Source organism: Cryptotermes secundus, unplaced genomic scaffold (assembly GCF_002891405.2).
Source record: "Cryptotermes secundus unplaced genomic scaffold, Csec_1.0 scaffold112, whole genome shotgun sequence".
Classification (NCBI taxonomy): domain Eukaryota; kingdom Metazoa; phylum Arthropoda; class Insecta; order Blattodea; family Kalotermitidae; genus Cryptotermes; species Cryptotermes secundus.
In genome coordinates, this window is record NW_019718271.1 from 1,222,957 (window position 1) to 1,248,695 (window position 25,739).

General features: G+C 38.2%; 1 protein-coding gene across 1 annotated transcript; it reads left to right on the top strand.

Moving 5' to 3' along the window:
- Positions 1-155: 155 nt before the first annotated feature.
- Positions 156-21,093, top strand: LOC111871022 (inactive selenide, water dikinase-like protein). Its single transcript, XM_023863780.2, has 7 exons — positions 156-561; positions 8,012-8,116; positions 12,149-12,297; positions 14,906-15,018; positions 15,957-16,147; positions 17,333-17,545; positions 19,946-21,093. Exons 1-7 carry the CDS (start codon positions 279-281, stop codon positions 20,128-20,130), a joined length of 1,239 nt encoding a protein of 412 aa, XP_023719548.1. The 5' UTR covers positions 156-278; the 3' UTR covers positions 20,131-21,093.
- Positions 21,094-25,739: the final 4,646 nt, after the last annotated feature.

Here is a 25,739-nt window from a genome sequence, read left to right on the forward strand (position 1 = left end):
TGCTATAGTTAGCGTTGTTTCCCATCACTCCCATGGTGCTCCCTAGTACACGGAAAACACGGGGAGAAATATTAACTGCTCCCCAGCCGTGTGGCGGGAAACAGTTTAGCCAATAAGCTTTGCTGTACGAGTAGCGTCCCGGCCCGGGCCTTGCGCGGTCTTGCTGCCGAGGGAGAAGGCCATTTTGTGAGCAATAGAGAGGTTGAAGGGATTGAGCGCGTAGTTGTACATCCAAGTGTTTAAACATTTTTACCAACATTTCTTCTTATCAACCTCAAATGGCTGAATTACAAGCAACATCAGTTTCTCAAGAAGCCCTGTCAGTCGCCCAGTTGGAGTTAGGAGGAAATCCAAATGCATTAGCACTTCGAAGGCCGTTCGATCCTGTGGCACATGAGTTGGACGCATCTTTCCGTCTGACACGTTTTGCTGATCTAAAAGGATGAGGGTGTAAAGTCCCTCAGGAGGTTCTTTCCAAACTCCTAGAGGGACTTCAGCAAGATGACAATAATGCCCAGGACGAACATGCCCATTTCATGCATATGGCAATTCCGCGAATTGGTAAGTTACATTCATTACATATAGTGCTGCAGTAATTTTAGCTCCGATCTGTCGCCATGATTGCAAACAAAATTTTCTTCACGCTTGCATTTTGTTAATACTCTCTCTTGATAAATATTTCCTACGATATTTTTGTAGTGCTGCTATTATCCCTTGGATTATCAAAATTGTTTTACAATATTTTGTGCTAATAAATAATTTATATAAGAAAGCGGAAAGAAATTCTGTGCCGGTGGTTAAAATATTTGCGCATGACTGTCGCCGGCAACTGCTGTGGGTAGAACATTTTCGTACGTAGTATGGTATAGTGTTTTAGCGTGTCTTGCAGAAAAAGGCAGCGTATTATTCACTATATCTATTTATGCTCAAATATGACTCTTGCAACGTGACCTTGACTATGCTATGTGCACAGATGAAATAAGGCAATTAAAATGCACGCGCTATGGAGTATCCGAGCATTGCATGGAAGCTATAGGTACATTTTTGTATTCAGAATAGCTCGACGAATGAAGTCTACAACTACGCATGGGATTACCTGACGATTCATTTTAATCTTATACCCCCATCTGTTGCAAGGTTTAACATATGGATATTTTCTTCAGATTTTCGTACCGTAACTTTGTATACATTTCTTTCCACGAATGCTACAAGCCGTGCCTCATATCCACGTTTCTTAAGATTATTGCAGTTGGAATTCGTCACATTGTATTTTTGGCAAAACTAAATTTTGACCATAAGGGAATATTATGTACAATAATTGTGCCTGTAAACATATATTTACTTGAAATATTACCGAATTGTCGACATTGCGGAAAGCAATTTTACGTCTGTAATGTAAGGTTTAATTTAGTTAGAGGTTCAGGTACTGAAAGTAATCGTAATAGTGTGAAGATTTACCTACTACATAGATCGATACATTCTTGACTTCCCCCCCCCCCNCCCCCCCCAAAATATATAAAAGAATAATGTATTCATGATATTCTATATCATAATTTGATTTTATTATTCAACAAGCATGTTTTCTTGCCTGCACATACACACACACACTTAACTAAAATTAAAAATTAAATTCGCTTAGTGGGGGGGTTGAGTCCAACTGGGTCCACTTGGCACAGCGGCCACTGATTGGCCTATTGTAGCCTGCCCCGGGTGATTATGATGGAGAATTTGGTGGAATCAAGATTGGAAGGGGAAACCGAAGTACTCGGAGAAAACCCACCCCCAGCACCACTTTGTCCACCACAAATCCCACTTGACCAGACCCAGGATCGAACCCGGGTGGCCACGGTGGGAAGCCAGCAACTGAGCTATGGCACGGCCACAATTTACTTATGGAACTGAGCCCTTTTTGAGGAGAAGCCAAATCTGCAGCTACTCAAGAATTTCCCAGCATTTTATGGAACCCGAAGGTTCATTACCATGTTCACAAGAGCCCTCCACTGGTCTCTATCTTGATCCAGATCAATCCAATCAGTACCACCCCATCCTGTCTGTCTCAGATTCATTTTAATACTGTCCACCCACCTGTGCCCTGGTCTTCCCAGTGGTCTCCTTCCTTGTGGCCTTCCCACCAATATCCTATATGCATTCCTCTTCACCCCCATTCATGCTACATGCCCTGTCCACCTCATCCTGCTTGACTTGATCATTCTAATTAAACTTGGAGAAGAGTACAAGTTATGAAGCTCCTCGTTATGCATTTTTCTCCAACCTCCTGTCACTCCATCTCTCTTTGGTCCAGATATTCTCAACACCCTGTATACACACATATATATATTGGAATTTGTATAATAACTGTGGTAGGAGTCAGAAGGATTTGTATTCTCAGAGGTGTATGTTTTAATTTAATGTTTATATTCATCCTTTAGGCAGATTGTTTACATAGGATGTATGTCTTTATGGCACATGACTCAAAAACTATAGAAAATAACAATTCTGCGGTGTCTCAGTCTAACAACAGCATTGCAGCATAATGCAAACCCAGTTCATAGACAAACTTAACTAGGATCATCTACTTATTAATATGATACACCAAATATCCATAAACCAGCAACACAATTGCAAATCATGGGCACAAGTAAGAGAATGATCATGTTATGTTAATTAATATGACATAATTAATCGAGAGAGTAAAATGTATGTTGTAATAAGGACCTCAGCTCCTTTTTTAAATTAACAATTTTTTCAAGTTTACTAATTTAATTTGGCAGTTAATTAAATAAGTTAATTTCCATATTCATTACACCTTTTTTGAGGACATTCATTCTACAAAACTGAACATGGAGGTATGGCTTCTGGCATGTATTGTGATTATAAATTTGTGTTCCATCTTCTCTCTATATAACGTTATACTTCCACTATGTGTATATACCATATATCTATATAAACTAATGGAAGTATATTTAGAATGTTGTGTTTTAGAGTCCTGTTGCACTGATTCACGTCAATGATGTGTATGTATCGACTCTTCTAGTGCACACAATCTCACTTGTCACTTCACTACATGTTTTGGCATCGCTGTGCCATCCTCAAGTGTGTTATTTACGTTAAACTATTGTACTGCTCGCCATCATATGTCGTTTGTAAAATGATTTAAAATGTATATTCGTCGTGTACTATAATAAAATTTATATATTACAATTTTTTTTGTAAGATTTATCATCTTATACATCATATTTCAAAGAAAGAGAAGGACACATCACAAGACGCAGTATAGACAAAATATAGCAAGAACGACTCCCATAGCGGAAGATTGATATAATACGTGTGTTTGAAATACGATGTATAAGATGATAAATCTTAACAAAACTTTAATATATATAAATTTTATTATAGTACATGATGAATATACATTTTAAATCATTATACAAATGACACATGATGGCGAGCAGTGCAATAGTTTAATGTAAATAACACACCTGAGGATGGCACAGTGATGCCGAGACATGTAGTGAAGTGACAAGTGAGATACACATCATGGAAGTATATTCAGATTTCTAAAAAGTTGCCTGCATGATATGTATCTCTACACCACTGACTATGTAACCCATTTTTTAAAAAAATACTTTGTTTGAAATACCACCATCATGGAGAAGGAAAGCATACCAGAAATAAGCATGAACATAATGTAAAATAAATATTCGTTATACAAGATGGTCTCATTTTTTCCTTAAGAGATTGTGTCATAATTAATTTATTGAGTTTGGTGCTTAGAGTGCATTTCCATCTTATTTAATATTTTCACTGATTGGTGTGCTTTCAAACGTTTTCTATGGTTCTTAGCCAATATCCATATTGCGAAATTCTTTAGGTTACATAATTTGCTCCCTTAGACCTGTATTAAGATTGAAAATTCTAAAACAGATCTACTTCCCCTATGTTCATTGAGTGTTAAATTATGGTATCATGTTTTGGTGTAATTCACCACATAGCAGATCTGTTTTTATAACGCAGAAACAAATTGTAAGAATTATCATGAAAGCTAAAACAAAGGATTCCTGTCAGGAAATGTTTAGTAAAGATGGAATTTTAACTCTTTACTCCCAATACAGTTTTCAACACTTATGTTTGCTGTAAAGCTCGAGCATTTATTCACATTAATTATTGAATTGCATAAAATAAATACTCACCAAAAACTTGACTTTCATGTTCCTTTAGTAAGTCTAACTGAAGTTCAAAAAGGAGTATACTATTCCAGTATTACCTTATTTAACTCTCTATCCCCCACTATCAAGCAAGTTGCTCATGATATTAATAAATTTAAACATAAATTGAGAAAGTTTCTTATAGAAGACTCTTTCTGTTCAGTTGAAGAGTATCTTGATAGGAAGGCCATGCCATTGCTCAAGCGGTTAGTAACTGGCTTCCCACCACGATAGCCCGGGTTCGATACTGGGTCTGGTCAAGTGGGATCTGTGGTGGACAAAGTGGCACTGGGGCGGGTTTTCTCCGAGTACTTCAGTTTCCCCTGCCAATCTTCATTCCGCAAAATTCTCCATCATCATGATCGCCCGGGGCAGGTTACAATAGGCCAGTCAGTGGTTGCCCTGCCGAGTGGACCCTGTTGGACTCCACCCCCGACTAAGCAAATCTTGATAGGAATAATAAATTTGACCTTAGGGTATCCCAGTAATTATAGCTTTGTATTTTAGTTTTCATTCGTTAGTTTGTTACATATATTCTAATTGTTATTTATCTTATGTTAAGACAATCTTATATAATATATCAGTGTAATCTACTGACAATTTCTATATCCAAAGGTTATGTACCTGAATGGATCGATGAATGTTGATAAATAAATAAAAGGTTTTACTGCATCCTTTTTATTTAACCAGAAGTGCAAGTCATTGTACATGTATTTATTTTTTTATAGGAGGATCTGTCCATTCTCCGCTGTTGGTAGAATGTTTCATCAGCAAATAAAATTATCTTTTATCTCTGATGTTTATTGGCAGGTGATTTATGTTTAATAAAAACACTATCAGTCCAAGAACCGAACCCTATGGCACCAACATTTTATTTCTCCTGGAGCAGAAACATATTTACTTGGTTACAGTTATAGTTATTTCAACAGCTTGCATCCAGTTTGCCAGATACAGTTCAAACATCAGTTCTCAAGGCTCGTGTATTCGGAAAGCTCATATATCCCAACTCGTGCCTAAATTGTGCAAGGCTTGTTACTCAGTGAGGGTGATCAAGCCCATTGTGCCCACAGAGTCATTAAAAATGGTGTATCACTCTTATTTCCATTCACTTTTGACCTATAGAATTATTTTGGGGGCAATTCTTATAGTATGCACATTTTCAGAATTCAAAAGAGAATAATTGGAACCATGAGTGGGTTGAGATCTAGGGACTCTTGTAGAGATGCTTTAGGGATTGGGGAATTTTGCCGTTGCAGTCCCAATATATATTTTCTTTATTGATGTTAGTTGTGAATAGTACGGGTATATATCACATGACATCACAAATTCATGGCCTTAATACTAGGCGTAATTTTGATCTTTATTTCCCTGAGACAAATTTGACAACTTACCAGAGAGGACCTTACTATTTTGGTATTAAAGTAAAAATAAAAATTAAAGCTGTCCCTGTACCAGGCCGTGAAGGCCCATAGGGCTGTGAGACGTTGAGGTTCCCGCATTATCTAGACATTCGGCTCAAAGATGGCGGTAAAGTTGTCAGCCTTACGCGCCGGCCACACTTTACTCCCCAGGAAAATTATTTAATTAATTCCTGGTACTCATTTCTGCTAGAGGCTGAGTAAACCCCAGGGCCTAGTGCGGCTGGAAGGATTAGGTCACCTGAAAAAAAGAATCCAATGACCTCATCATGACTTGAACCCGCGACCTTCCAGCTTGTAGCATAGTGCCTCAACCACTATTTTGGTATTAAACTTTTTAATCATCTTCCTTTAAATACAAAAGAGTTAATCCATAATATTAAGCAATTTAGAGCAGCTTTAAGTGCCTTTTTACATACTAAATCCTATTACACTTTAGTTGAATGTTTTAATTATGGATAGTTTCTTGTTTAGCTATGACCCATTATTTGATCTATTGTCATGTATATGCTTTAATTTTGTATTATATCTTATATACACATGGTTACGTAGTTGCAGTGATGTAGGGGTTTCATATGCTCGATTTATTGTTGTGGATTTATATGCATTGTTCTGTTGACTACTTGCTGATTTAGCAAGCTTGTGGTTTGACAGGTTCTGTATCCAATGGCTTCGGCCTTGTATGTATGTGCTGGAATGCGTAATAAATACAAATACATCTAATTCCATATGAATTTAATTTGTCAAGTAGAATTTCATGGTTATAACATCATATGCGCTAGTTAAATGAATTTGGGTGTTCTGCTCCCCACCCGTCCTCCCCCTGTCCTAGAAGAACACCCCTGTTATGTTTTCAAGTTAGGAGTATATTGCTGTCTCATTTGATTGTTGTTTCCTTTATTCATTTTGGGCTTCCATTACTGTATTATTTCTTGATGAAAAGGAAAGTAGCCCAATTATATGCTATTTTATGATCATTGAGAAGGCATGTAAAATGAATATTGGCCTGTGAGTTATATAGAAAATGGTTTTACTTTTGCAATTTTAAACCTATCCAGAAAAATACCAACTTCTAAAGAGGCATTATAAACCTCATTCTATTTCAGCATCTCTCACTGGAAAAATAAACATATTGTTACATGCATTAGTAACTATAGACAGGGTTTGGATTTGCAAATTAAAATTTTCGTGTCTCTAGCATGATTTTACAATAAGAGTTTTATGTGCGTTAAAAATGACATGTTGGTGACCCTGTGACATTCATAATCAGAAGAATACAAAGAGCACTCCTGCAGTTCATGAACTGAGATTGTTGGTAGATTTCTGAAAACCGAAATGAGATTGAGGCCACAGAGGCATAAATTGCCAGGTAAACTTGCTTCACTCCCAGTTATGTTTAGTATTAGAATTCATCGCCATCACAGAATTTGCCGTCTTCCTTTAATACTGTGGGAAAAGGGGGCAGATATTTGAGGTATGTAGATGTTGATGACTGAGGCTCAGATCCTGGAATGGGCAGAGATTTCTCCATGTCACCATGTCCAGACTAGCTGTGGGGCCTGTCCATTAAGCACCTGGGGCTCTTTCCCAAGGATAAAATTGACAGCATGTAATGAACTATTTATTACTGAGGTGGTGTGCTTAAGCATTGTGTACATTTGTAGGATGAAACAAAAAATATGCTTTAATCAGTCCAAACAGAGAGCGTGGAGATAATTCTCCAGTGGGTAAAAAATGTATATGTGCACATTTTGGATGATCATACTTGGATTTGAAAATGTACTTGCGTGGTCACCAGTGGAGACTGAAAAATTTTAGATGATACCTTTTGGCTGATTTTCCACTTGGGAGTTACTAATTTTTTTTGGTGTTGTCTTATGCCCGGCCCTTAGGATGTGTGGTGTGAAGGCTGAGAGAAATTAATCTTGTGTGCTGAAAAGAGCCAAGAGGCACAGCAGGGAACTGGAAAATACTGATTAACCTTTTTTTGGCAATCGGAATTTTTGTCTGATTACCAGAGAAAAAAAATCTTGCCCTACTTACACTACCAACTATGTAAGTTAAGGTCGTATATCATCTTAATTCTGAGGAAAGTGTATGTTGCGATATTCAACTAGGGTAATAAGCAGGGGCGGCCCGCGTATAGGCACTGCGGAACTGCAGCACCCCCAATTTCCACTTGATATTATCGATAACATTTATATAATGAGTCCTTTTTTCTTATTCTTTCTTTATACTTGTACAATACAATATATAATCCTTAAGCTTAATGTCAGTAGCCAAATCTTTGTATGGAACTGTGCGCTTCTGGAGCAGCACCCCACTAATTTTAGCTATGAGCCGCCACTGGAAATAAGGAATTCTTGCAAGTGCTTCTCTTGTTTTTAGGAATTGGCATGGATTCCTCTGTTACTCCACTGCGGCATGGTGGTCTGTCCCTTGTCCAAACAACAGACTTCTTCTACCCTCTGGTGGATGATCCATACATGATGGGTAAGACAAGAAATTTTGATTTTTCAAATTACGTTGAAAGGATGGATGAGTAAACCAACACATCACTGTGATGGTTTCTGACAGAATGTTGGTGGATGTACCGATATCATAGAAAATATATTGGAGAAATTTTGGTTTTTCAAATTATATTCAGAGGATGAATGTGCAAACCAACACAGCTCTGTGATGGTTGATGACAGAATGTTGGCAAATGTGTGTTAGACATAATGAAAATTTTGTATTTGTTAAATTAGTCACAGTTATGCTTAGTGGGGACCCAATTTATATTTCCAGATTTTGATTTGTCTTTGAAATTTGTCAAGGAATGAATGTTCTTCTATATACGAGGGGGGACCCAAAAATAACCGGAAACGACCTGTTGCACGCGCATGCTTTGTAGTTACGAGTTGTGCTGCTAGGTGGTGTTAGCTGGGGGTCTCCCGCGACTGTTAGTGAGCTGGCGTCAGTCTGAGTTAAGTGGTTTGTCTGTGGTGCTCTGTTGTGTGCGTTCCTGTTTCAACCCTTTGGCGATTAGTGAGATGGCCGACCAGAAGGAACAAAGAGTGTGCGTGAAATTTTGCTTTCTGTTAGGGAAAACTGCACTTCACTCTTCAAGTCGCGGCAAACTTTCACGCGGTTTTCTCTTTGGTCATCTCCGAGCAAGCGAGGAACAAATTTTGCAGACACCCGTCTCATGTGCAAACCTTCGGTTAAAATTCGCTGGACCGTGCTCCATGAGATGTTCGTTTCTTCAGAAAGTTGGTCAATGGTCTTTCGACGATCTTCATCAATTGCACGTTTGATTTTGGCAATGTTTTCGTCACTTCTTCCTGTCGAAGGACGCCCGGGGCGTGGCATGTCTTCTGTTGACATGTTGCCAGATTTGAAACGGGAAAACCACTTGTAGACCTGTGATTTCCCCAAAGCATCATCATTAAAGGCTTGCCAAAGCATCCCAACAGTCTCGGCTGCAGTTTTCCCTAACAGAAAGCAAAATTTCACGCACACTCTTTGTTCCTTCTGGTCGGCCATCTCACAAATCGCCAAAGGTTTGAAACAGGAACGCACACAACAGAGCACCACAGACAAACCACTTGACTCAGACTGACGCCAGCTCACTAACAGTCGTGGGAGACCCCCAGCTAACACCACCTAGCAGCACAACTCGTAACTACAAAGCATGCGCGCGCAACAGGTCATTTCCGGTTATTTTTGGGTCCCCCTTCATATTTGATGTGTTGATTGATTTTGTGCCAGTTCAATGGACATTTATGTGAAGACTTCAGTTCTGGCTCAGAGTAGCCATGGTAACCTGTTAGTGTCTCATGTGCACTGCTAAATTAACATTATATGCAATAGCCCTTAACTGGAACAGCTTTGATGCCTGTCACAACAGCACAAGGTGGGCACTGCTTTATCTTCAGCTAGGTTAGTCTCACCTGTTCATGATACTTATGGACAGTGTGATTACCATATTTCCTGTGAGACAGAATTATTTAGGAAGAAAAAATTAAATATATTTTAAACCATGCAGGTGTATAAGATGTACTGTGAACTTTACAGCTATTTTGAAGAAAAATCCATGTCTGAAGGTGGTGTTCCTTGGGCCATTAGCCATCACTATGCCAACTATCACATAAGTGTTGTAATACACGTGTACTGTTACCTACTTTTAAGGTAGCGTAGTTGGTTGAGGCACTATGCTACAAGCCAGAAGTTCATGGGTTCAACTCCAGAAGAGGTCATTGGATTTTTCCAGCCACACAATTGCCTTGGGGTTGACCCAGCCTCTAACAGAAATGAGTACCAGGAATCTTCCTGAGGGTAAGGGGTTACTGGCACATAAGGCTGACAACCTCACCACCATATCTGAGACAGTTGTCTAGAAAATGTGGGAGCCTTGATATCTCACAACCCTATGGGCCTCCACGGCCTGTTATAGGGATAGCTTTACCTTTTTTACCTACTTTTATTACATGTCCGCCATGAGTCGTGTATCTCACTGCATATGTTTGGTGTGAGGTTGTTTACTGCTTTCAGCAATTTAAAAAATTCTGTTTGAAAATATTTGTTCAAGGTGTCGCTTACACATTTGTGTATGAGAATGGTTTTGTTTTCTGGAGAGTGGAAGGCACAGGTATGATGCTGCTTCATTTTAGTCTTTGTTAACATAAAGTAACTATAAATTTGTGTTACAGCATTTTTTGTATCTCATGTTTCATCGGGGTCATCATGGTGTATTGTATCCTGATCCATGTTTGCAAGGTACAACATTATGCATCTGCATTATTTATACAGTATGTTGAGTGAGTTCAGTAACAAGAAGGGTGACAGTGCTCATTGATAGTTTGTTTGGTTTCAGGCTGATACTGCTGCATCTCTTTCTCATCGCCTGTTAGAATGCATCCAAGAAAATTGTTGTGTTCTAATTCATAAAACAAAAGAAAAACAAACTCTGTTGCCTGTAGTCCGCAGGCGAACTATACCGACTGGGCGACTGCCACTCATCAACAAAGTTAGTGCCAACTTTTTGCAGATAGAGGCTGTCGTGTGGTAAGAGCAACGAATCCCCACGGCCATTAATCTCGGTTTGCTAGACTGGAGCCGCTACTTTTCCATTCAACTAGCCCCTCAGTTATCCTCACAAGGCTGAGTGGACCCTGTTCCAGGCCCACTACTTCTCAGAAAATATGGTATTTCCAGGAAGTGAACCCAGGACCTCTGGATCTGTAATCAGGAACTTTGACCACTAGACCACAGAGGCAGTTCTAATTCATAGGAAGCCAGAAATTCTGTGCAGGTGTTGTTTCTTATCACACGTCAACTTATGTGCACACCTTGTTGAATTCTAGTAGCTCATGGACTGAAGAAACAGTCATTTGTAACATCACAGCAAGGTATCTGAAGTTGCTCTGATTTTCCTGAATTAAACATTCTGCTTGTGCAGTGATGTTAGGAGGGATGATGTGTTAGGCTTTGCCTGGCCATGGAGCGTAAATCCAATCCATATGCTCTCTTCCCTGTTCGCCTGCTTGCAGGCATATGATCTCCAGATGAGTATGACATAATATACACAATTCTGCGAGAAATATTTGCTGGTTTGTCACCCAGGATCAATTCCTGGTGCTATCAGATTTTCTGAGAAGTAGTGGGTCTGGTACAGGGTCCATTCAGCCTCATGAGGATAATTGAGGAGCTGTTTCAAGGAAATAGCTGCTCAAGTCTAGAAAACTGATATTAATGGCCGTGGGGACCCATTGCACTGCCCACATGACACCCTCTATCAGCTAAAGTTGGCACTATTTTTTCTTTTTATTGCTAGTGGGGTGGAACTAAGTCCCTTGTACTGCAGCCACTTCTGGCCTATTGTACCAGCCCCAGATGATAGGTGAGGGTGATTGTGGAGCAATTGGTGGAATGAAGATTGGCAGGGGAAACCGAAGTACTCGGAGAAAACCTGCCCCAGCTCCACTTTGTCCACCACAAATTCCACTTGACCAAACCCGGGCTACTGTCATGGGAAGCCAGCGACTAACTGCTTGAGCTATGGCGCAGCCTAAAGTTGGCACTAACTTCACTGACAAGTGGCAGCCACTCAGTTGGTATAGTTCACTTTCAGACTACAGACCACGGAATTTGTTTTTGTTTCTTTGGCTTGTCACTATCATTTGCCAAACATTTAATAACACTACACCTATTTGACCCCATATGCATCATCTATAGTACATGTATGTGTGTTGCAGAAGGTCAGCACTACATGAAAGGCAAATAGCTTGTGGCTTGTGGACATCTTATGTGTTGCAGTAGAACAACCACTATCATTTGAATTACCCTCACAGAAATATAATTTTAAGTAATGACAACGCATTAGTGTTGGAGAATTTTCGTGATAGTTTGCTTGAATATAAATACAATTTGAGAGGAGTGGGGGATTCAATAGGGAATTGATACAACTTCTGCCTCACCGTTAGAACATTTTAAATAATATGATGATTCATGATGCAGTGTACTAATTTGATAAGAGTATTGCAGGCAAGATTGCATGTGCAAATGTGATCAGTGATTTGTACGCTATGGGTGTCACTGAATGTGACAACATGCTAATGCTGCTGGGAGTATCAACAAAGATGACTGAGAAAGAAAGGGACGTTGTCGTACCTCTCATCATGAGAGGATTTAAGGTAAGAAATAATCTTTGAATTTATATCATTCAGTGAATTAAATTTGTCTTATAGCAGGCATTAATGAAGAACATGGCCATTTTCATGTAGTTTACATTTTTGTTTAATCATTTAATCCTAGACTAGTCAAAAAACTTTCCCACTTGGGAAATTTGAGATCACTGTATTTGTTGCTGGATTTGAGGTTCTTACAACAGTGACTATGAAGTATTATGTCTTCAGGGATACAATGCCATGTAAAAATTTTCACTGTGCTTAACTAGTTAAGCACTACACCATGAAGGCGTATTGGGGAGTGGATGTATAGGTCCACATTTTCTTGACCTCAGCACTAATTGGAGGTGAGTGGTCAGCTTCACACCCTGGCTACTTTACCCCCGGGGAAGGAGCCCCTGGTACCCATTGGATAGGAGGTTGGGTGGACCCCATAGCTGGTCTGAATGATGTAGAGAAGAGAAAATTTTTGACCCTACCAGGACTTGAACTCTGACCCCTCGGTCATCCAGCCCATAGCCAGTCACTATACCGACTGCGCTATCACAGCTCGCTACAGTGCCATATAGTTCAGTGAATATTTAGCGAGATATGTGCAGAGATGAGTGTAGGTCTTCATGTAAAGTTGTCACTGGACATGTCGATTTCAATGACAGGTGAAATGGCTGGACTGTTTTTCACAAAATTCTCCAGTATGAAGTTTCACGAAAATCTGTCCAGAAGTTCTGGGGTCGAAACATATCGAACATGGCTAACCATGTACAGTATATATATTCATATCATGCACATCGTACTGTTAACATGTAATAGATGTGTGACTATTAGTGGTCCATTTTGGGTTTTTTTCTTCTTGGTGGTGGGGGGGGGGCATGGCTGGCAAAAAATTTTCACTTTTGCTTGTAAGAGCACATTTTCAGGTTTCCATATTTGATTTAACAAGATGGGAAATTATGGCTTCCTCAGTTTTAGAAGATCACATTTACTGTATGCATTTCATTTTGTGCATCCTGTTGTGTTGTTATATACAATTTTTTTATTACAGTCCGTCACAACACAACAATATAAAGGTCAAGGCTAAATTAGCTTGGCTACATGTTTCAGCTATTAAAGCCATCATCAGCAAACACATGACTACCATATTCACACACCACTGAACTGCAATTACGATGGTAAAGCTGGACACTTATTAAAATGAAAGTTATGTTGTAAAATAAGGTTAAAACTCTTATGTGATATTCTATATCAAGTCAGTTTGTTGCAATTTTGCTGTATTCCTGCAGACATAATGGTATTTCAGACTTGTGTACATGTAATAAGCTGGTCACGGTAGCCGAGCGGTCTAAGGCATGCACTGTCTTGCTCGCTTGGAAGCCGGGATCGTGGGTTCGAATCCCACTCAGGGCATGGATGTTTGTGTGCGTTTTTCTGTGTTTGTGTACAGGTAGAGGCCTTGCAACGAGCTGATCACCCGCCGTCCTACCGTATGTCTTTAAGATCTAGTAAACCGAAGTGAAACGGAGAGTTTCATGGAGGTAGGCCTAGGCCCAAATGAGGGCTGTAGCGCCAATGAAAAAAAAAATACATGTAATAAACTGCTTGGAGGCCTGTGGTGTAGATGTAATGTAGTTTTGACATTAATTGTTTAGCTGGTGCCTCATCTTACAGTGTATTTGTCTTTTCTGTAAGGAATATAGATTGCAACTGATTTGGTGATGTATGTTATAAGTGAAGTCGATGGTTTTAATAGCCGAAACATGCGGCCAAGCTGATTTTAACCTTGACCTTTATATTGTTGTGTTGTGATGGACTGTAATAAAGAAATTGTATACTGTATGCTGTTTATACATTGGTTCAGAAGTTGGTTAGAGGGCCCAGGGGTTGAAATGTAAGGCAGTTTGTTTAAATATATCTACTCCTATCTGGTGAAGGAATGAGAACCAAGTTAACACTGATATTGGTATTTGTGAGATATGTTTGACAACTTGTAACCCCTAAGCGGAAAAGTTCAATAAAAACTATTCTTTTCAGCATCGTGAAATTGTTGAAAAAGTTAAATCTATTGTGCATGGTGCATTTTTTTTTTCTTAGAGAAATGTGATAAAACAAAATAGAGGAGAATACAGTGAAATGCCCATATAACCCTCTCGCTGCAATATTCAACTGAAGTCAAGCATCCATTAGTGTATAGTGTGACATTTGACTCTAGACCACCTCAAGAAGTAATCTCATTTTTCTGTGTTAGTTTACTTTATTCCCTGGGCCATGAAAATGCATAATTTTTTGGAAAATTATGAGAAAATAATACACAGGAAGAGAGTTGAGATTTCTGTGAGTAGTACAGAACTGAGGCGAATGTAAAATGGAAAAAAATAACACAGATTGGCTTGGGGTCACTTACATTGAGTCTAGTCATGTTTTTCCTTAATGTATCCTTAAGGTTCTTGAGAAATATCGCATCTTAGTAATATTCAGTGTCCATAAAACATGTTATTTCATTTGGTACTGAAGACAAGGGTGATCCGAGAAACGGTGTTACAGTGTGGAAATTCTGGTTGGTAAGGTGTGGTTTTTAAGTGATGTGCATCAGATATGAAATTATTCTTACATTTTTAAGGATTCTGCCCTTGAAGCTGGAACCACAGTGACTGGTGGACAGACAGTTGTGAATCCTTGGTGCACGATTGGGGGTGTTGCTTCCACTGTGTGCCAACCCAATGAATACATAGTGTAAGTGATACATGCCCTGTGTTCGTTATATTAGTTGAGAAGTGCCGTGAAAGTTCCATTGTTTAATTTTTATGGTAATAGATGCTTAAAAGGGGGCAGGGCTTAAAAAGCAAAGCCACATGTTAATGAACAACCCAGTACATTGTATGTAGTACTTCAGTAACAGTAGTGGACAACCTCTATCTTTTAGTAAAAATAAAAATAAATTTTAACTTTATTTTAATAGTTAAATAAAAGTTATAATGTAGCTGAATGATGGCATTAAAACATATTCATTTGAATTCAGAAGATTTAATTACATTTATAAGATAATGCACTAGAATATCCGCAAAAAATAAATTCCATTTGTCTGTCTATAAGGAACATTTATTAAAACTTATCTTTTATTTTATAACTGCTAAGACACTTTTGAATTTACGTGGATTTAGGATGGCATTTTGAAATTTGTATACCACTTTGTTTTAAATTTGAAATATATTAGAGTGGGGGGCACGGAGTAGTGTAGTTGGTTGAGGTACTATGGTACCAGCTGTAAGGTTGCAAGTTCGATTCCTGATGAGGTCATTGGATTTTTTCAGTTGACCTAATCCTTCCAGCTGCACTATGGCCCTGGGGTCAACTCAACCTCTAACAGAAATGAGTACCAGGAATCTTCCTAGTGGTAAAAGGTGGTCGGCGTGTAAGGCTGACAGCCTCACTGCCATCTGTGACCTGACTGTCTAGAAAAATGTGGCAGTCTCAATATCACAACCTTATGGGCCTCCACGGCCTGTTACAGGGATATATTTATGTGAATTAATACAAATTAAAAGGAGTTTATTTTCCTGTGTTGTTGATTTAAATAATATCAGTGCAAATTAATGCAGACTAGGATGAATTTACTGGCTTGGTAGGTGACATTGGAAGTAAGAATTGCATAATTGATGAAATTCTTTTAGCCCAGACAATGCCGTAGTGGGTGATGTTTTGGTTCTCACTAAACCTCTGGGAACCCAAGTAGCTGTAAATGCACACCAATGGCTTGACCAACCAGAAAGATGGAACCGAATCAAACTCGTTGTCTCTGAAGACGATGTCCGCAAAGCATACCAGCGCTCAATGGATTCAATGGCAAGACTGAATAGAATAGGCAAGTCATCAGAATTGTGTTGTGTTTCCAGTTGTTAGTGGGACATGTGGATTGTCCAGTAGCATATGTAATATTTACTGTGTTTGAGATGGTAATAGTTAACATAATTGACTTCTTGAACCTTGGGGTTTCATAAGTGTACCTTATTCCAAAAAGAAAAATTATAGGTCTGTGTGACTCCATATTTTCATCATTTCTAAGAGAGAGACAGTAAATCTAAACCGAAATCGAAACTAGTATTTATTTCATGTAAGAATATTTGACACTCCGCTGAGGTTCAGACTAGTAATATGCAAAAATTTCTGAAATTGACTAACTTACGCATATATGTTCAGAGTAATGAAGAAGTCTTACAACTCTTGAATGGCTCTATTGTCCTACCCTTTCAGAAAAGATTGGTATTACTGTAGTAACTAATGAATAGCACCTTTATGAAGTAGTAGTAGGAACACTGGAAACAAACAAGACACACAGCACAACACACAACAAGAGGGAATGCAACCCACCACCTTGAACACACATGCGCATCAAGGAGACTTATATGTTAACATAAGCAACAACATTGAAGACAGAAATTTCCTCACCCAGTAATTTTAACTTCTGATGGTGATCAAATTGGTCTAAAGATGTAGTGGAAAATTTTTAAAGTTAATATTTTTTAATAAATTTTATAGAACATTAGTGTTGCACGTGAGACTGTAAAAGAGTAACTGACACATAATTGGAACTACTTTAGTAGAGAAGGCCAAATGGAATTTTTTAAATATTCATATTAAAATTGATATTAGAAAAAATAAAAATTAATGTAAAGAATCCACCACTCTTCATCTTGGCCTATTTTTTTAAATATTTTCTGGCAGTCTTGAAAGTGACACCTGTTACTGTTCAAAAACTATGTAACAGTGGCAGTCTATATTGGAAGGCACTTCCAAGTTGGCATTTCCCTTGCAAGTTGTAGTTAAGGAAATATGCACTAGGCAAAACTGTACGTCATTTCTATAGACTTACAGTCGCAACAAAAGATTACCATAATAGCAAAAGTAGTATTCTGGATTCTACTGCACTTTTAAACAGAATTGTATCCTATGTATATATTCATTCACATTAGCCTCTGAAAAGTGAGATTGGAATATTAACATCTACCTTGATCAATCTGTGAATGAACCATATTGATATGATTTTCAGCTGCTAGATTGATGCACAAATACAATGCGCACGGTGCTACTGACGTAACTGGCTTTGGATTGCTTGGACATGCCCAGAATTTGGCCAGACATCAGAAGAATGAAGTATCTTTTGTGATTCACAACTTGCCAGTGATAGCCAAAATGGCTGCTGTAGCCAAAGCTTGCGGGAATATGTTCCAGCTTCTTCAGGGCCATTCTGCAGAAACATCAGGTGAGCAAACCTGATGCTGTGTTTGAATGTGTGTGTGAAATTACACACTGTATGAATGGATTCTTAGTACCACATTTTTTCAGATTATAGTTATGTTTGCATCAGAAATTTTATTAAGTCCTTTTCAAACTTGTAGGGTTCTGATGTTCTTTCTCTTGATTCTGATTGACAGTGGTTTTTCCATGGCCTATGTGTGTAGTCTTGACAACTTGTGCTGTCTGCATGAGGCCTGATTATATATTTTATTGGACCAAGGACGTATGATGTGTAGTCATCATGAATTTGTAATATGTGACATGTTTTATATCCAGCCCTACGGGGAGATGAGTGGTTACATGAAGTGAAAATAAATGTAAATGTAAAATCTGATGATGTTCTAGAACACATATACAAATTTATCTGCATTAATTTTATTTGAAGTTATGTTGCAGTGCAGTAGCCAGATTGTGCACTAGAGTAACTGGAATTTGAACAAGGGAGTCTCGTGTGGTAGGCTAACTGAAAGTCCAGAAATAATTCCATTTTGCTGATAACTGACCTCTTTGTCCAGGTTAATTAATACTGAACAGAATTCAAAATGAAATGTTTCTGGGTAAGAATGGAGGTAACTTCTTCTTTGGCAGTGTCAGAACCTCTCTCATCAGAAGGATTATGGCCTTTATCATGAAAAGAAAAGGTCATAGACATCTAGAATTGTGAGACTCCTATCTGCTTGAAAATCTAGATTTACATTAGGCTTTCAATGGCACAGATAAGCTGATCTACATAGGGGGAAGGGTACAGGACATTACAGATCATACAAGTGGCAGTGGTTAGGAACTACAATCTCCAGTAGCACTGAAGATGGCTGACAAACCAAAATGCATATGCAAGAAGTAACTAGATTTGGATAGCTGAAATTAAATGAATAAAAGAAATATGACCCAATAAGACCTATAGCTTGAGAGCTGCTATTTACAAGGTTTTCATTACTAGAGTACTATCATGTTCATACTACAATAACTTAAGAATTGTTTTACTTATATTAAGTAATGTGCATGTTTAGGCTTACTTTATTATGTACTTACTGATGTGTATGACTATATGTATGTTGTACTGCTTTATTTGTGACTATTTCCACATCCTGTGAAATTGTTTTCTGTATGGATTTATGGAAAATGAATGAATGAATGAATGACTGTACCTGTATAACATTTTTCCTAACGTAAGTTGAATGCTTGTAGAGCTCCTGGTTTTTAATAGAATTTATGCACTATTCAACAAAATGTTATTAAATGCAATGGAATATGGAACCCTTCATTTCTGTTCACATTTACTCCTACAAAACAAAGGTAATCTAGCTTGATTTGCAGAGTATAGCCTGTTGCAAGATATTTTAGATTTAAACAGGGACTACCATTACATTATGGCCGTGCCATAGCTCAAGCGGTTAGTCTCTTGACTTCCCACTTGATAGAACCCAGGATGCCATGGTGGGAAGCCAGCGACTAACTGCTTGAGCTACCATGCCTCTTTGTTTGATGGATCATATTATCATGTCAAAGGAAAGCTTTTGAAGTTTATATTTCTGTAACTAAGATCCATTTATAAAGAAGGGCAGACATGTCACTATTTTATGTCTACTTTCAACTTCTCCCTACCAACCCAAGTCTCATGTCCTCTCCTTGTTAGTGCAAGATGGCTCGTGATGTAACAGAAGACAAGCAATGAAGTTTTAGAGTAAAGTGACCATGAAGTGTTATCGACGTATGGTGTGTTGGAAACACGCTGTGTGCTAAATTAAAAAATTCCTGATATTTCTTTCAAAAGTGTCAAGTTAGTATCCATATAGCGGCCTCCGTAGTCTAGGGGTAATGTTCCCACCTCATGACTCAAGGTACGTGGGTTCAAACCCGGCGGAGGTCATGGAATTTTTAAGGGTGGAAAAATTCAGGGAATAAGTCATCTGGGAGGGACTTTAAGCCATGGGTCCCATGTCGTAGATTTACGGCACGTAAAAGATCCTTGTGTCTCTAGGAGACCTCTGAGCAAAATTAGGCAAAAAGTTTCCCACCCAAGTAGTTTCCAATGCCTCTGGTAGATGGGGAAGTTATCAGGTACCACTGCCAGAAGAGGGCCGACCTCGCTGGCAGAAATGGGAGATAGCGAGCACCAGTACCGGTAGGGTATGGCGACAGTAGAAATTTATAGACTACTAGTCGCGGTGTATGGGGAAACCCACCCCCTCTAATACTGAATAACCGAACTGAATAGTATCCATATTCTTAGGACTAAAATGGGCTCATGCTATTCCAAAGTCCACACTAAACTCTATGTTGTATTGCCAGAGGAAAAGTATATCGTTTTGAAGGGTGATCAAGAAAATGTTTGAGTGTTGTAACCTCTGTTTTTCATTTTCAGGTGGTCTGCTTATTTGCTTGCCAAGAGAGCAGGCTGCTGCGTACTGTAAGGATATTGAGAAGCAAGAAGGTTATCAGGCTTGGATTATTGGAATTGTTGAGAAAGGAAATAGAACAGCTCGAATTATTGATAAACCACGTGTGATTGAAGTCCCTGCTAAAGAGAAAGATGGAGAACTGTGGTAGACAGAACTAATAATAACATACATCTTGAACACATGTACTAAATGCAGATATGAATATATATATCATGGAACAGTGAGAGTAGTAAGGATGTCTGACTTGTACCCAGTATAAGTGCTTCTCTTTTGGAAAAGAGTACAGTGCTTCCTGATGCTTGAATGTATCAAAGTTGCCTGAAGTGGTAAATTGTGTTGCTTTGCCAAGTGAGGACTGCTTTTTATGAGTATACAACAATATTGAAGAGAGCAGATCAAATTTGGTACTAGCTTAATGTTACGAAAGTCAAGTTGGCTGCTTTTTGTCTTTTTTTGTGATAACATTTAATGACAATCTTTAGGTGTTTCTTGCGCTGTTAGCATATCTGCATTATAATGAAACTATAAGGATGTTTGGGTCCTTCAAATGTACAATTTTGTCTTCTTTATATACATGTGCCAATTAAGTTTATCCTCTTGCCAGTACTTATTTAGAGCCTCAAGTTTTAACATCACCACTGTGTATTGAATTACCATGTTCATGTTTAAGGAATGTAATGTTGTTTCCTTGCAGCTTGATATCAGTTGTAGGTTTTGTATGGTTTTGGATTCATTTAAAAGCTATTTTAAACAATGAGCAGTTTTGGATTTGGTGTTCATTTCAAATTTATTATATGAGTAATTTTGGTCAGATTAAATGTAAATCAAACTTGGGTTGATTTAGAGCACAAAATGTTTAAACTATTTCTGAGTCATGAACAGCATGTATATGAAACAAATTTTTAATACTTTCACTTTAACTGGATCTTACAAGTTTCTAGTGGTGATGGACAAGAGTGGAGCACTGAGTGAGTGTGGGTCTGCAAGTGGTGTCTCAAAATGTGTATCAGCATTTACAGAGGAGCTGTCATAATGTCAAGAGGTTAGTCGCTGGCTTCCCACCACGGTGGCCCGGGTTCGATCCTGAGTCTGGTCAAGTGGGATTTGTGGTGGACAGAGTTGCTCGTGTGGGTTTTCTCAGAGTACTTCAGTTTCCCCTGCCAATCTTTATCCCACCAAATTCTCCGTCATCATGATCACACGGGGCAGGCTACAATAGGCCAATCAGTGGCCACCTTGCCAAGTGGACCCAGTTGGACTCCACCCCCACTAAGTGAATTTAAAAAGAAAACTGGTGCTATACTAGACAGTGTAACTTCCTAGAATTTGACCATGGCTGGCTCTCAACTGTCTTCAGCGACGGCTTATGTAGGTGTTCTGCGGACTCAATAGAAGACACCCCTCACCAAGGTTCAACCTCACATGTTCGTCAATCCATTGCTTCAGGAACGCTCTTTATACACTGGTAACACGTTTCCGTCTCATCCATTGTTACTCAACAGCCTTCTGGTGTTCATCTCCGGGGAAACACGTTCATTGTTTCGGCGTTGTCTACGCAGTGGCCCACTGTTATTGCGTTACCATGGAAGTATCTACTCCAAACGCATTACAATATATATATATATATAATATTCCAGAGAAGTAATACTTGCAACTGCATTACATATAACATACTTTGCATTGGTAAGCCCCTGCTTTTCTTTAACTGTCTTTTATTTGCTTCTTCTTTCTCCTGTTAATTTGCCGAGTACGGATGAATTTACATCACATTATTTAGTAATATGGAATGAGAAACAGAGTGGTCTCTAATATGTAATCTATCATTGATCCATTTTTAAATAATTTTCATTGTATGCCTAGGGTATAAAATATGATTAAATGGCTCATTACCAAGACTTTTTGTAGGCCTCCACTGCATATTAAAATCATGTAAATTTTTAAACCTGTCTGAATAAATGTGTTTTTTTATGTAGTTATGGCTGTATAAACACAAAAGCCATGCAAAAGAGTGCACCATTACAAAGTATGGGTTATATTGGAGAACTGTGGACAAAAATATTGAGTACCTAATAACTCCTAAGTGTGCACCCCTTAAATTATGCTTAAATTGCTTAAAAGTTTGTCCACCAGATTTAGATATCAGGTAGGGCAGACATAACCTCCCCATTATGTTCACTTTTGTGGGATTTGTTTTTTCATGTGTATCTGAGTATATGAAGTAAAAAAGTTCAGATAATTTGAATTAAATAGTAACAATGACAGTATTTTACGTGTTCCAAAATTTGTGAAACATTTCACATTGTTTTTCCATAAACTGTATTTACAGTTTCATTTTGTGTGCGCTCTGCTACATTCCTTTTGTAGAAGGTGTCATGGTAGGTATTGATGAAAGAACACTACAAATTTTGTTTCTAAAAGTTTCAGCCTCTAAATTTGAATGTTAGTGAGGTTTGTCAGTTAATGCTGTTTTCACTTGAAAATCACAAGCTCACTGTGAAACCCAAGGAAGCACTGTACTTTCTAGAAATTACATGTCTTAATCTCCAAGTTTCCTTTTGGCCTTCCAGTTTAAGCAACAGTTTGCATGAATAGTATTGGTCACTTTTATATTTATTGCCAACATGCAGGTAATTATCTATGGTCATTATTACATGGTATTTTGCCAACAAAAGCAGTACGTGTGAAACATGAACATGCTGCCTTATTTCTTTGTAGTTTTGGTTTTGCGGAAAGCTTTTGTAGAAACCATGTGCTGTGCTGCAATGACGTATGTGGAATCATGTGTCACCGAATTAAATAGTTTCACATTTTTGCAACTGACTGTCAGTGATTTGTTAAAAGACAGGACATTTTAATATGAAAATACATTAGGTGAAATTTTGTCATGTGTTATTTGGCTTTAAACTGTCTGAAGGTGATGTAAAAAGTAGATACTATAGAGTTCTGACGACGGTGTATAACACACAGAGATACTGGGTTTTCAGACTTTGTCCATCGTCCGGATTCTAAATAACTAAGAAAAAACACAACGTGTCGGAAACTGGATCTGTTTCCATCCTCAGGTGAGGGAAGACACCTACTCTGTTGGATCCCTTAGAAAGAACTAGCTCCAGTGATTGAGGCTAGCTCAAGGGACCCAACATGGCTGCACCGTAACTCAAGCAGTTAGTCGCTGGCTTCCCACTGTGGTGGCCTGGGTTCGATCCTGGGTCTGGTCAAGTGGGATTTGTGGTGGACAAAGTGGCGCTGGGGCAGGTTTTCTCCAAGTACTTCGGTTTCCCCTGCCAGTCTTCATTCCACCAATTGCTCCACAATCACCCTCACCTATCATCTGGGGCTGGTACAGTAGGCCAGAAGTGGCCGCAGTACAAGGGACTTAGTCCCACCCCACTAGCAATAAAGAAGGGGGGGGATCCAACAGAGTAGGTGTCTTCCCTCACCTGAGGATGGAAACATCCAGTTTCCAAAACATTGTTTTTTTTCTTAATTATTTAGAACCTGGACGATGGACAAAGTCCAAAAACCCAGTATCTCTGCATGTAAGAAGTGACTACAATTGCATATGTGATTATAGTTTCAGTTTGTTGCTTGTGCTAGGCAGCCTTCATTTAGAATGTTATTTCCATATGAGATGACATGCGAGATCAAGCAAATTACAGTATTTACATTTTGTATTTCCCTTTGTTACTGAAGTATAGAACTGTAGTTTTTGTTGTAAACAGAATGACGATCCAGTGTTCTCTTTTTATTGGCTGTGTTGCTGTATGTTTCATATGAATTTATACTATTTGTGAATCAATAAGACAAAGAGTATTAATGCAGCTTTATTAGCCAAATTTCTCATATTTTGGGAAAGGTCCTTATCTAAAGGTTCTCCAGATTTTAGTCATAGAAAATGTTGATACTGACATCTGATTGAAATGTTAAAATACTAAAATGCATTTTATTTTAAAATTAATTTACTGGAATGGAAGTCTTTATGTTGGAGATATGTTTCAGAAAGGGTTTATGTTATCTAAGTTTTGAGGTTTTCACGGCGATGACTATGAAGAAAGTCGTCTTCTGGGTTTAGGCGCCGTGTATTCTTCGTTTTGGCCGACATTTCGGAGGAACATATCGACTCCATCTTCAGAGCAGTTGAATGGCTAGGAATGCAGAGAGCAGTAGCTCTCCTCCGAAACGTCGGCCAAAATGAAGAATACACGGCGCCTAAACCCAGAAGATGACTTTCTTCATGTTTATGTTATCATTTTGAAAATCTGCGGCCTGTGCAACTTGCATGGAATTTAACACTTACTCATGGATAAACAGTGTGATTTTAAAGTTTGTATCTTCCTTTGCATAGGAGGTTTATAAATCATGATACAGAATATTCATATCAAGAATGCCATTATTGAAAAATCTAGTCATGTGATTTACATATTATTTTTCGTAGTCTCATGAATGAAAATAATGGCACATGTTACAAATCTAAACTGTAATGAATATGATTTTCTGAGAATTATTTCAGGTATTCTGTACTACATAGGTGTATACCAATATGATTCAGTTCCAATTCTGTTCATACAAAACAGAAAATGAGCAGATGTTATTGGGCAGTAAACACTCAAGTTTACACAACTTGAGTGTTTACTGTCCAATAACATCTCTTTTAGTCGGGAAGGAAATTGCCATACTCTGTTGAATGGATATACATATATACAAATATATAATTTTTCTAATTTAACCCAGTTCCATTCAGATTTATAGCAGAGCAGTATCTAGCCATTACAGGTGCATAGTATGAGGTATGAGTTATATAGTTTACAGATGTTAAATATCGTTGCTTATCAAGTGAACATTTTAATTACAGTACTGGAACAGAAAACGGTGAATTAAAAGGCAGCTAATTTCTGTGCTCTTACAAGTCAAACTGTGAAATATAGATTTTACTCCATAGTTTTGAGGGCATACTTCTCTGAATTGTGAGAATAGCTGAAAAGAATCAAAATGTTACCTAAAAAGTTCGGTATGAATGTTTTGTAACTAGTGTGACTGAGGCATCCAGATCATTGTGCATTTGGTCAAATAGTGGGAAAATGTCAATACATATATGCTGCTTTTGGGTGGGGGGGGGTAATTTATGATGCCATGTGTTATTTCATTTATGCAGGCCACTTTGTCATACTTTTTATGTGGAGGAGGGGGTTATATCATATAGAAATTTGCATTTGACAGTTTGAGCTCTCATTCTTATCCCACACATAAATGCAGTTCTGTGAGTATGACACATCTTTTGTCAAATTCGAAAGGGAAAGGTCGTGTCATAATAGTATAGAAATTGTTTAAGAAATTCTTGAGGCTTGGCATGTATGTCACAGAAGAAATCATATGTCTCTGGGCTTAACTTTGCATTCTGTCACTTAATATTCAATGGGCCTCTGTTTCTTGTTCCTGTGAATTTGGAGTTACATAACTTTATGCTTAAAACTGGAATAATTACACATTTTTAAATATATTTACAATAAATGAAAAGCACATTCCTGAGTTCGCAGTGTTGTATGCATAATATTTTTGTGCATGAGTTCCTCCTACCCAGACTGTTACTTGCATATGTTGAGGTTAAAGCACTAATTTAATAATATTTATATCATGCCAAATAATTATTTTTAATCATATCAGTTAAGTTATGAATCAGGATAGGTAAAGCTTTTATGAAGTCCTGTTCTGAAGATGTTTTGTAATTGATGGATTAAGAATAGTGTTCTGGCTACTCTG